At 43.7% G+C, this 12269-nt stretch overlaps 1 protein-coding gene across 1 annotated transcript in view; it reads left to right on the top strand.

Moving 5' to 3' along the window:
• The window catches only part of PEBP4 (phosphatidylethanolamine binding protein 4), a 221391-nt gene that overhangs the window by 114369 nt on the left and 94753 nt on the right, over positions 1 to 12269 (top strand). The window contains exon 4 of the mRNA XM_039868112.1: positions 11067 to 11165. Within this exon, the coding sequence (XP_039724046.1) occupies positions 11067 to 11165 (99 nt within the window). The remainder of the gene's footprint in view (positions 1 to 11066; positions 11166 to 12269) is intronic.

Raw genomic sequence — 12269 nt, 5'->3', positions numbered from 1 at the left:
TGGGCGACCAAAGTAGGAATGAGATATTCACAAACACAGCCATCAGCCACGTAGCCACCTAAAGTTAGAACTCAAATTCCTTCACACTAGGGGCCTTGGCGACTGCCATGGCTCAGGCCAAGAGCAGAGGAGGCCAAGCCACAGCTCAGCTCCAGGCCTAGCAGATCTGCCCTAGCTCTAGTTCAAATGCTAAGTTTCCTGGGCTGGCTGAGGCCCAGACCTAGCTTCTAGGCAAACTGGCCCTAGAGAAGAGCCAGCCCAACCGGAGCTTTACATCCATGCCCTGGGCAGGAAGTGTTGGGTCTGGCTGGGCTGATCTTGACTTCCTGGGAGGCAGATGGTGAGTGAGAGGCCTGGCTCAGGAGCCAGGGGCTTCAGCTCCCCCAGACCAAGGTCCAGGAGGACAAAGGCAAGGCTCCATAGCAAGCGATGCAGTGTAGGGGACAGCAATACAAAAGGCCGGTCTAGCATCTAGCAACACGAAAAGAAAACTATGTCTTATCCTGACAGAGGAAATGGGTACGTTTATTTCAACAAATATTTCTTAAGCACCTAATGTGTATAAGAAAATACGCCGGGTACTTCAGGAACAACAAAGAAATAATAATAGCCCCTACCGTCAAGAAAATCATAATCTAATAAGAGAGACCAGGAGAAGCCCACATACAATCAGATACACAGCAGACCACGATAAGTGCCTCAACAAAGCTCCAAACAAAATGCTGCTGGGGTTCTACAGCAAGGATAGCTTATCTGGTTGAAGGGCCTTAGAAGAAGTATTCACAGAGGAGGTGGGCGGCATTTGAGATGTGTCTTGAAGAATGGGATTGACTTTCTAGTGGGTACAAAGGTGGGGAAGCAAGAATCATGCTGGAGGTCAGAACCATCCCCAGTCTGCGGAGACACATGAGGGGCTGTGGTGGGGTCAGTTGGCAGGCTGATTGAAAGCAAGCCATAAAAGGCGTCCAATGCCAGGTTACAAAGTTTATATTTAAGTCATGCATCTGTGGTGAGCTGTTCCTTGGGAAGATTATTGGGCAGTTGTGTGCTTGCAAGAGCCAATTCTGTGACCTCATGTTGGTAGCTTGGATGTGAAATTTACTCATGGAAATGAGCAAGCACTGGAGATCAGGGTGTATCTAACTCCCTCTCTCCTTTTTTTTCCTTCCTTCCTTCCTTCCTTCTTTTTTTCCTTCCTTCTTTTTTTTCCTTCCTTCTTTTTTTCCTTCCTTTGTTTTTTTTAAGAATTGGTTTGTCAAGACTCCACTGGATTACTATAATAGAAGTCAGTACAAATGAGTAGGGAGGGAGTCGAGAGGTCAGAAGGCCAGCTGGGAGGCTGTTGGAACAGCAGAGGCAGAAGCTAGTTCAGACCTCACCTAAGAGAGTCAGAGAGGATGAAGAAAGATGAGAGTGGATCCTAGAGAGACCCTAAACTTGGAAATCATAAAGAACCGAACGTGATTGGAGAGGGAAGAGTCAAAAGATGATTCATATTTTAGATCTGATGGCTGACAAATGGTATTGCCTTTCACAGAAATAGACGTCAGAGGAGGAACTGGTGAGCGGGGTGGACGGGACTATAGCTCTTAGAGGTAGATAATTACACTCTATGTTGCTTACGAGCTCTCCTTTTCCTTTCCCTTCCTTCGGTTTCCTCTCCTCCCCGCTTCCAATGCAGAGCAGATAATATCTTCATTCCTCACCTGACACGCAATGATTTCTGCTGCCTGCTTGGCTGCGGAGGAGACTTTGAAATTTAAATAAGTCCCTCAGCTTTATTAAGACAGGAAAGTTTCAGTGGGCCAGAGGGACAGAGTGTGGGCTTTGGGGAGTGGGTAGAGTACAGTGAACTCAGCAGGATTTGAACTCACCACTCACCACCGCCCTCATCCCCGTGGCACGCAGCCAGAACCCCAGAACCCGCTGAGCCAGGCAAGAGCGTTCCTTCCCCCAGCCATCTTGAGCAAGCAGATGCTGTGGAGGGATCGTCATCCCCAGAGGACTGGGCAGCGCGGTGGCAGAAGGCACTTGATTCAGAGATGCTGGAACGTGTTGCCAATAAGTACATCTTTGTAGTATGTATGTTTTAAATTACACAAGTGTCCAGAGACTTAGGTATGGAGGCATTTGCAACACACGAACAAATACTGTATTGTTGCAAGTAACAGTCAAGCCCAAATCTGTCCCTCTTCCTCTTAACCTGTGCCTGCCCGTCTGAGCAGGGAGAAGAGGGCGGAATTGGAAGATAAGGGACATGGTTTTAAATCCCAGAGAAGCCTTTCACTTGTTTTCAATGACTGGCATTTATTGATCACTTATCATGTTATGGGCACCATTCTAAGCCATTTATTAAGTCAGTGTGCATAGCAATCTAAGAGAAAAGCATGATGATGATTATAATCTCTATGTATAGGTAATGAACCTGAGGCCCAGAAAGCTTAGACAACTTGCCCAAGGCTGCACAGTGACTGGGTAAGATTCACATCGCTCAACTATATTTCCTCAGACAGATCCTCTGATCCTTCTGAGTCTCGATTTTTTCATCAGAATACTAATCTCTATTTAGAGGATTTATCCTACGCTGCCCCTTGTTCCAGTAATGTGACTCTGGCCACATCAAATTATAGCCTTAACTGACTCGGATCCATATCACGTGCCGCCTCCGACATCACCATCCAGCCCTTGCCAAATCATCTTTATTTTTCCTCATTGACTGCCACTCTCCCTATGACGGTATAACCCCTCTTCCCCGCGCCCCCCCCCCACCGCCGCCCCCGCCAGCGCTATCCTCACTATTAATTCATTTCCTTTTTAGAATAGCCCAGTGTGTGAGACACACAGTATTGCTGTTTTGCGGATCAGTAAACTGAGAGCAGATAACTTAGCCCCAAACACTCAGCCTATTAAACAAAACAACTCAGTCTCAGATTCAGGCCTTCTGTCATTTACTGGAGTAATCCTTTTACGACATTGAGATGCCTTTCTGAAGAGCGACCTCTGGCACTCACTTGACAAAATGAGCACAGAAAACTGATGTATCCATCAGGTGGGAACATTTTTGGGTATGAGGAAGAAGAAAAATTCCTTCTACAGGAACTTAAGGGTTTGTTCCATGCAAGAGCGAGTCTAGGGGCTGGCAATCCAGGTGCATTCAGCCGCTCAAGGACCCAGGTTTTTCCCATCTTTCTACTTCATCATACTTAGTACATAGGCCTTTAACCTCATGCTCGTCCCCTCTTGGTCACAGAATGGCTGCTGCACATCTAACATCATAGCCATATTCCGGGCAGGAAGAAGGAGAATGGGTAAAGAGACAAAGGCAACAAGGGTTTTCTCCTAGTGAACTCTTTTCTTTCATTCAGGAGACCTTTCTCCTGTATCTTCTTGGCCAGAACATGGCCTCCCCTTGGTGCAGGGGAGGCTGAGAAGTCCAGTATTCTAGCTTTCCAGCCTCTATAGTTGAGAAAGGCAAGGAAGAAGAATACCAGATCCACAGTGTCTACACAACACCTCTTCCCAAATGTGTCAAAGTGTGACATGAGCCCCTGCTCCCAGGTCAAGGTGCCTCTGTCCACACAGCCCAGGAAGTATCTCTCAGCAGCTATGGAGAGAAAGGCTGTCCTTCTGGACGCCAGCCTGAAATGTGAGTCAGTCTTTGGGAAGGAAAGGCTTTAGGCTCAAGGGGCAATGCTAGACTGCATCCTGGGGAGGACTATCAGCCCTGGTGGGGGACAGCTGTTGTACTCAACCTCCCCCAGGAAGAAGGCTCTTAACTAGATTTCCCATACAGAACTTTGCGGGGGAGGTTCAAACAAACCAACCCACTATAGTCTAAATTTGTATTCCGACCAATATGATAATGAACAGTGGGAGCGGAGGGTGACTTGTGCTGGTGACTTCAGCTTCTCGATTTGGTGCCTGAGCCCCTTAATCTTCAGGCCCCAGGCATGAGGGACCCTAGCTGAGGTCAGGACACACAATCTTTCCTGACAGTGCACTAAACAAAAAGAAAGAAACCTAGATTTCAGTCAGTGGCAGATTTGATCAAAGACTTTGGGGAACCAGACTTTAGGACTGTAGTTCTCACCCCTAACTCCACATTAGTGTCACGTGGGAAACTTCCGGGTCACACCGATGCCTAGGACCCACTCTGGACTTCTTAAGTCAAGGGTCCAGGCTTGGTAGCTTTGAAGAGCTACCTGGTGATTCTAATACTGAGTCAGGGGTGAGAACTACCGCCTGGAAGAAGATGGTTCTTCACTCAACTTGGCCATGAACCTTAACCTTGGCAGGCCATCTCAATCTCCCATTCAGAAACAAGTGCTGTAGGCAACAAGCCACATCCATAATTATATCAAAAAATTAGAGAAATGCAATGGTAGACACCCCCCAGTTTCCTGCGGTGGTCTCCAAATGGGCTGGATGGATATCTAAGTTATAAGGAGTCAAGGGCCCTGTTCTAAAATGTACCCAGGGTTGGTTTTGATTGGGTTTGGTAAGACATACAGACAGAAATGATGATCACGAAGGAAGAAGTTTACACTCGTAGGTCCTTAGAAACAGGAGTAACGGCAGGCCTCCCGGGGCCACATGGGGAGCACCAGGGTCAGTCAGGAGGCAGAGGGAGTACAGGGAAAGCATGGGTGAGAGCCTTTATTGTGACTTGTGGGAAGGAACAGGTGAGGCAGGATAAGCAGGGCAAATAGGTTTAGGATTGGCTAATTTGAGTAATTCTGGTGGGCTCAGGGGCATGGGGGCTACCCTGAGTTGTCTGGTACCTGGCCCTGAAACAATTATGTCAGGGGGAATAGTGGTTGAGCCTGATAATGGAGGTGGTGGTGTAGGGCAGGGATCCCCAACCCCTGGGCCGCAGACCTCTTAGGAACCGGGCCGCACAGCAGGAGGTGAGCGGCGGTGAGCCAGCGAAGCTTCATCTGTGTTTGCAGCTGCTCCCCAGCGCTAGCATCACCACCTCAGCTCCACTTCAGATCATCAGGCATTAGATTCTCATAGGAGCACCGGTTTCTGCTGCCAAAAAGGTTGGGGACCGCTGGTGCAGGATGTAGGCTCTGGGTTGGTAGGTTTGCATTTGAAAGCATGTTCTCTGGTGAGTGCGTGCTATCTCTGGGAATTGGCAGCCTCTCCAGGGTCAGCAAGGCCCCAGATGTCAAAGTATCAGAAAATAAAAGACAGGATTATTACAGGTCCCACCTTCTCATGGCACTATGCTCAGTACTACTGAGGGTTTGAGACTGACTACTGACATGCCGTCATATTCTGTCCAAGGAATACTTTCACTCATCCTCTCTGGGAGGGGCAGACGCACACAGACTCCCCACATGGCAAGCTGGAGGGAGAGGGTCTTGGAGCCTCTAGAGTTCACGTCCGTGTTTGGAAAGCCCCTCTGCCTGGGCACCTCTGAGTTACAGAGAGGGGGTGGCATGTGGGTCCGCCTCTGGGAATGAGCACTCTTGTGCCATGCTGACCCATCCCTCACATGAGTTGGCTGCATGATATATGTTTTGGTCTTCTGATTAGCAAAGACAATAAGATCATATATTACATAAGGTTTGGTAACCTACCCATTGTTTGTATATACCTTAAAAACTCTGGGGATAAACATGAAAAATATATGTCGATTTTATAGCCAAAATGAGATTTTATTTTATAATTTTCATATCTTTGATTACTAATGAAATCAGACATTTGTTCGTACATTTATTGGTCATTTGTATTTCTTATTTTATGAATTGTCTATTTATCTTGTTTGTCTCTTTTTTCTTTGGGTTATTAGTCTTTCTGTTATTGATTTAAAAGTACTTTATTTATTAAGGATATTAACCCTTTTTTCATAGGTCTCGTAAATGATTTTTCCTGGCTTATTGTTTTGATTCTTATTTCGCTTTTCTTTGTCATAGGAAAGTTTCAAAATCATATCCAGTTAAATATATCGATCTTTTCCTTCTTGTCATTTACTCTTAACAGTTTGGGGTGTACTTTTCCAGACATTTTCCATGCATATGCAAATATATCTGTAAATATATATAGTTAGATATATGGTTTCTTGCACATTTTAGATATACAAACTATTCTACTACTTCACTTACTAGTATATTGTGGATATTTTCCCATTTTTTGGACATTTTCCCATATTAAAATATAAAGATCTAACTCCAACCGAGTATTCCATTATATAAACTCACTTTAATTTTATCAAATCGGTTTTTAAAGAATTTCTTTTCATTTTTACATTTAAATCTGGAAGTTTTTTGGTAACAGAGAGAGAAATAGAGGCTGAAGAATATTTCACATAGTGAACCAACTGTCTCAATAGCACTTATAAAATAATCCTTTCCCCACTGATTTGAAATAACTTAATCATATATTAAATAAGACACAGTTAATGATCATTTGATCATGTATTAAATACACTGATATTAAGAACATGAGTTTATCTCTAGATTTTCTATTTTGCTTCCTTTGCTTATTTATTCTTTAGTCAACACCACATTGTAATTATTGTAGTTTTATAATATATTTTAATATCTACAAAAATCAATTTTTTAAAATATTACCTTGGCTAAATTTTTTTGCATTTATTCTGAGCTTTATAATCATTTCTTGAAGTTCTCAACCCATCTACTTAGGATTTTGATTGAAATTGTGTTAAATAAACTAATTAATTAAAGGATTATTGGCATATTTGCAAATGATTATTTCAGCATAGTAGGTCTCTCTCCATCTAGTCAAGCTTTCTTTTTATGTACATCAGTAATGTTTTTGTTTTCTTTGTGTAAGTCTTAAATTTTCATCAAGTTTCTTCTTAGATATTTTATATTTTTATTGAAATTACAAATCGTATTTTTAAAGTATACTTTCTAACTGACCATTATTAGTCTGTAAAAAAGTCCTCATTTTGTGTGCATTTTGTAACAACTCACTTTACTGAATATTAGTATAATTGTTTCCAACTGATTCTTTTGGATTTCTCATGTAGTTAATCGTGTCATGTGGAAAAAAATTTAAAGACAGAACAGATAGACAGTCTTATTTATTCTTTTACAGTATTTACACTTTGTTTCTTTTTATTTTCTTATTACTTTGGCTAGAACCAATTCCTGGATGTATCAATTAGACAGTTTTTTTCTCTCTGGGATTCTAGTGGGATTACACACACACACACACACACACACACACACACACGCAAATTCACATACACACACACAAATTCACATACACACACACAAATTCACAGATGGGCAATTTATGATTTAATTCTATTTTCCCACTAATATTTTCATCTCTTTATCGTTTTCTTCTGAGTTCTTGAAAATTTTAGTGGGCTTATCTTCATTTTCTCTGACTTAATTTCCCATAGTATCTAATATGTGGTTCACTGATTCTTTTGGATATTAACATTCAATAATCAGTGTTTTTCTTTAAAAAAAATTCATCTTTGGAAAGTTGCCAGTGATCCTTCAATTGTCAAAGCCAATGGCCCTTATTCCTTGATGGCTCTGTTATACTGACCCCGGCCCCACCCCTTCCTGGAACCGTTTTTTCTCTTGGTGTCCATGACACTATGTTCCCTGGTTCCCCCTAATTCTCTTCTCAGTCTGGCCCCTCCCCCCTCTCTGAGTTCACAGGTCCCACGCTGAGTAGTTCTTCTGTTCTCGCTCTACAAGTTCTCCCTGACGATCTCATTCATCCCCATGCCCCCCACCCACATGCCAAGTCTTAAAAGAGTTTCAGCCTCGTAGTTACATTTAAGGTACATCCTTAAAAGGATGTTTCAACACCAAACACACCTTCTCCCAAATTTGTTACTCCTGATATACACTTAGTTGCCCGAGACAGAATCTCAGCATCATCCTAGACATCTCTGTTTCCTGCGGGCATCCGCCCTCTCCAGTACTCACTTCATGCTGTTGATTGTACGGTACAGATGCCTCTCCTTTCTCTATTAGTACTTGAATTTTCAGGCCCTCAGAACCTCTCTTCGGAGTATTCCAGTTGTCTTTCTTTTTCACTCTACTTTTAGTCTTTTACTCATCCACATCGTGTGCCTTTCCACGGCACACATTTAATCACGCCAGTTATCTCTTCAAACAATTTCAGGGGCTCCCCTTGCCAAACAAATTCTAAACAACTTAAGACGTAAGGCTTTCTGTTACCTGGTCCCAGTAACCTTTCAGCTCTGTCATTTACCCTTCCTTTCTAGATGCCCTGGATTCCAGCACACCAAGACTCTGGCCATCCCCCAAGCACCCTCGTGCCTTGCACAGACCCTCCCCTTTGCCTTTTGATTCCTTTTCCTGACCCTTTACCAGCTCATTCTTCAAGAGTAAGTTCAAAAGATAACTCTGTGCAGCTTTCTTGGATTCCTGAGGTGGAGAGGTTTAGGCTCCCTCTGCTGTGCTCCCTCAGTAGTCAGTAAATGCCCCTCGATTCAGGCACGTGGAACTGCAGTTACGTCTATGTCTGTCTCTCCCTTCAGATCGAGAGGAGGCCCAGAAGTCTTCTCTATTCACCTTGCTCGCTTCTTCCTCTCTCACAACCTTCTCCTCCCCTTGTACTTACCAGTCTAAGTCCCTATACAAATTAAACCCGACTACCACTTATTCCATGCCTGCGAATGCACAGTTAAAAAGCACACAACAGTGGAATGTAGTATTACCTAGTAACCTTTCTACAGACCTCTGGTTTATTCAGTTTCTTACTTTCCAAAATGACTATTGCACAACTTCTTCTCTGTCGCCAGACAACCTCTAATCCTTCTAAGACCCACCTGCTAATTCACTGAGAAAATAGAAGCAACCAGAAGACAATTTTCTTACTCCTTACCACACATCCTCCCATTCCCTTGCATTGGAGCCCCTGTCCTCTGCTCCCACCAAAGGCTGAGCCTCACTTTTGCTCTGAATCCAGTCCTTTGCCACTTCCCAGGGTCTTGGTTCTTGTAATGATCCCCTTTTTCCCTCTACCATTTATATCTCCCTTTCCATCGGATCATTTCCATTGGCCTGCAAACGTGCCTGTCATCCATCTCTTAAAAAATAAGAATAAAATTAAAAGATCTTTTGACTCTTCCTTCCGCACTAATAACAACCACTCCCTGTCTCAGCTGTCCTTCACACCAAAACTTCTTTTAAAATCATCGTTAATAACTATCTCCAGTTCCTCATCTCCCGTCTCGTCCCCACCTATTCCAATCGAACCTCAGTCCTTTCTACTCCACTGAAATTGGTCGTGCCGAGATAACAGCGATTTCCAAGTTGTCAAATCACATTGTCACATCTGTGTCTGCATCTTGCTCTACCTTTCTGCTACATTCAACACAGTCGACCACGTCCTCATTCTTGAAACGCTTTCTGTCTTGGCTTTCAGAATATCTACTCCGTAGGCATTTCCCTTACCTCCCTAATTCTACCGTCTCCTGTGCTAGAGTCTCCTCTAGCAATCTCTTCTTAATGTTAGCACGTTCTAGAGTTCAGTCGTGAGAACTGTTTTATTCTCCACGTCTAACCTCTCCATGAATAATCTCATTATTCTATGGATTTAGGACCCGCTATATGTAAATGACTCCTAGATTTACATATAAATGTAAATGACTCCTGTAATCCTGATCTCTCCCCTAAACTCCAGACTCTGACTTACATACTTGTCTTCTAAGAAGCATTTTAAACTTAACATGTCTAAAACAGGACTCTTGATGTCCTCCTTTAAACATTCTCTTCTCCAGGTGTTTTCTGTGTCATTAAACGGCACCATTTACCTAGCTGGTCAAACCAAAAACCCAGGCTTCGTTCTTCATTTCTCTTTCCCCATCCCTTCCTCACTGCCCTACGGTCTAGATCATCAGCAAGTCTCTTTCCTTCTACCTAAAAATACTTCCTTAATCTGTCTACTTATTGTCGTCTCCCATGCTACCATCCTAGTCCAAGACGCCATCACCTGCATTGTACTACTGCAGTCGCCTCCCAACTGGCTTTGCCTCCCGCCAAGCATTTATTCTCCACCCAGCCACCCAAACAATCTTTAAAAAAATGTAAATCAGAGCATACCATTCTCTTTATTTAGTCTCCTGGCTAAAACCCTCCAATAGTTCTGCGTTGCACTTAGAATACGCCCCTACTCTTCATCTGGGCTACAAAGTCATTGTGGTCTAGCCCTGCCCACCGCTCCAACTCTGCCAGGTCTGTTCCCCACCCCCCAACCCCGTTGCTTGCCCCTAGTCACATGGCATTCTTTCCATTGCTCAGACCCTAACTTTTTCCCACCTGTAGGCCTTTGTAGAAGCTGTTTCCTCTTCTCGGGATGCTTACTCTGGCTCACCCTACCCTATTTTATTTTAATCATGGCTGATCACTAATCACAAGCTGATATTTTCTTGGGATTTTTTGAGGCAGGGGTGGGTTTTTTGTTTTGTTTGTTTGTTTGTTTGTTTGTTGTTTGTTTTTAAATCTGTGTTTCTTACCTAGAATAAAAGCTTCCTGAAAGTATGGAGTATGGATCACACTGTCTTTATTCTCTGTTGGATTCTTAGCACCTAGAACAGTTTCAGGCACACACTAGGTGTCCAGTAAATGCTTGCTGAAGGAATAGTGAATGAAGAGATAATGAATCCTAGTATTTATTTTAATTAGTATGATTCCTGATCCAGAGTCAGTTCTCCTGTATTTGCTGAATTAATGGATAAGTCACTCCAACTACAATTCTTTAGAGCAGAAGTCCTGTTTTAAGTTTCTTCCTTTCTTCCATAGCACCTAGCACGATGCTAGAGACTTCCAGTGCTTAGCAAATATGCTTGTTTGATTTATTCTCCTTCATAAAGAGGAAGCCAAATTATTAAGCTGTCTTCTTCATAGACTTTATTTCTCTGGAAATAAACATGTGACATAAGAGCGATATCATGAGAACCAGGATGACCTGAGTCGGAAGCTATAGGGATTGGTCAGCCATTCTCAGCTGGAATAGAGGTAAAAGGAGGGTCTGCACCTGATAGTTTTTCTATCAGGATTCTAGCCATGATGCTACATTTCTTTTTGGTGAATGTGTTACAGGATGCAACCTATATCCTGGTGATGGTGGACCCAGATGCCCCTAGCAAGTCTTTCCCCAAAGCTCGGTTCTGGAGACATTGGCTGGTGACAAATATCAAGGTAAGCAGGCTAGGAGGCACTTTCTGATTTATTTGGGGTTATCATTCTGTGCAGTTCTCAGCTCTTACTCACGAGGGTTGGGGACCCCGATGAGCAAGGACTTCTGTGTCAGGTGGCCCCCAGCACCTAGCTGTCACAGCCCCTCTCAAGTTTTCTAATAATTTCAAAAAAATGTCCTAGGATCAGTGGTGCACAGATTAATGGGCTCTCAGGATCACAGGGGAAGGAGCCCTGATTTGTAGTATTTGCTGATTTCTGCAGTGTAAAACTCCCGCCATGGCCAATTTCAAGCTACTGACGATTTAACAACTGACTCACAAGATTTCTAAAAACGTAACAATTGGCTCTGGCACACCAATGCCAGGGTCCTGGATCTAGGGGCACCGGGGGGATTCTGTGCAGTCGGGGAAGCAGAACTGGCCGGCAGGGGGGGATCCTGCAGGAGCCCCTGCTCCCCTGGGGCATGGAGGAGGCGTGGCAATTTCTCTTCCTTGACCGGAACAAATGGCTTCTCTTCGTCTTTGTCCCTTTGCTGTCACATTTGTGAAGGAGCAGGTCTGAGGAACACAAATCTAGTAGATTGTCAATAGGCATTATGTTGCAGGGGAGGGGAAAGGTTCTACTGCCAGACAAGTTATGGGTTAAATTGACTTAACCCCATTCCTCACTGAAGGGCTTTTTAGAGCTTTCAGTATTTTAATATGCGCTATATAGTATGCACTTATTTTCCAATCTCATTTGACTAGGGAACATTTTGTTCACAAGTGCCTGGCACCGCACTTTGGGAAAATCCCCAGTAGCTTCAAGCACTTGTGCATCTCTGCCTACAAAGCCCATGGATGACCTTTGCATAGCGTGCAAGGGCATCGATCTCGTTAGGTAGTGGGAACCCAGAACTAGAAATGTGAAGTTTGGATTCAGGCTTGGCTGGTTTCCAACTCATTGACTTTATCGAGTCACTTGAAATCTCTCTGGACGGTCTTTGTCTGTAAGGTAAGAGCCCTGTTACTCCCTCTAGGCAGTCGTCATGATGATCCAATGCAAAAGCATCATACTGAGAGCATTTTGGAAAACATAGAGGGCGCCAGATATAAGGAACTTGTG

Source organism: Pteropus medius, unplaced genomic scaffold (assembly GCF_902729225.1).
Source record: "Pteropus medius unplaced genomic scaffold, Ma_sr-lr_union100, whole genome shotgun sequence".
Lineage (NCBI taxonomy): Eukaryota > Metazoa > Chordata > Mammalia > Chiroptera > Pteropodidae > Pteropus > Pteropus medius.
Note: the sequence above shows the minus strand (reverse complement) of the source record. Positions and strands in the feature narration are given on the sequence as shown.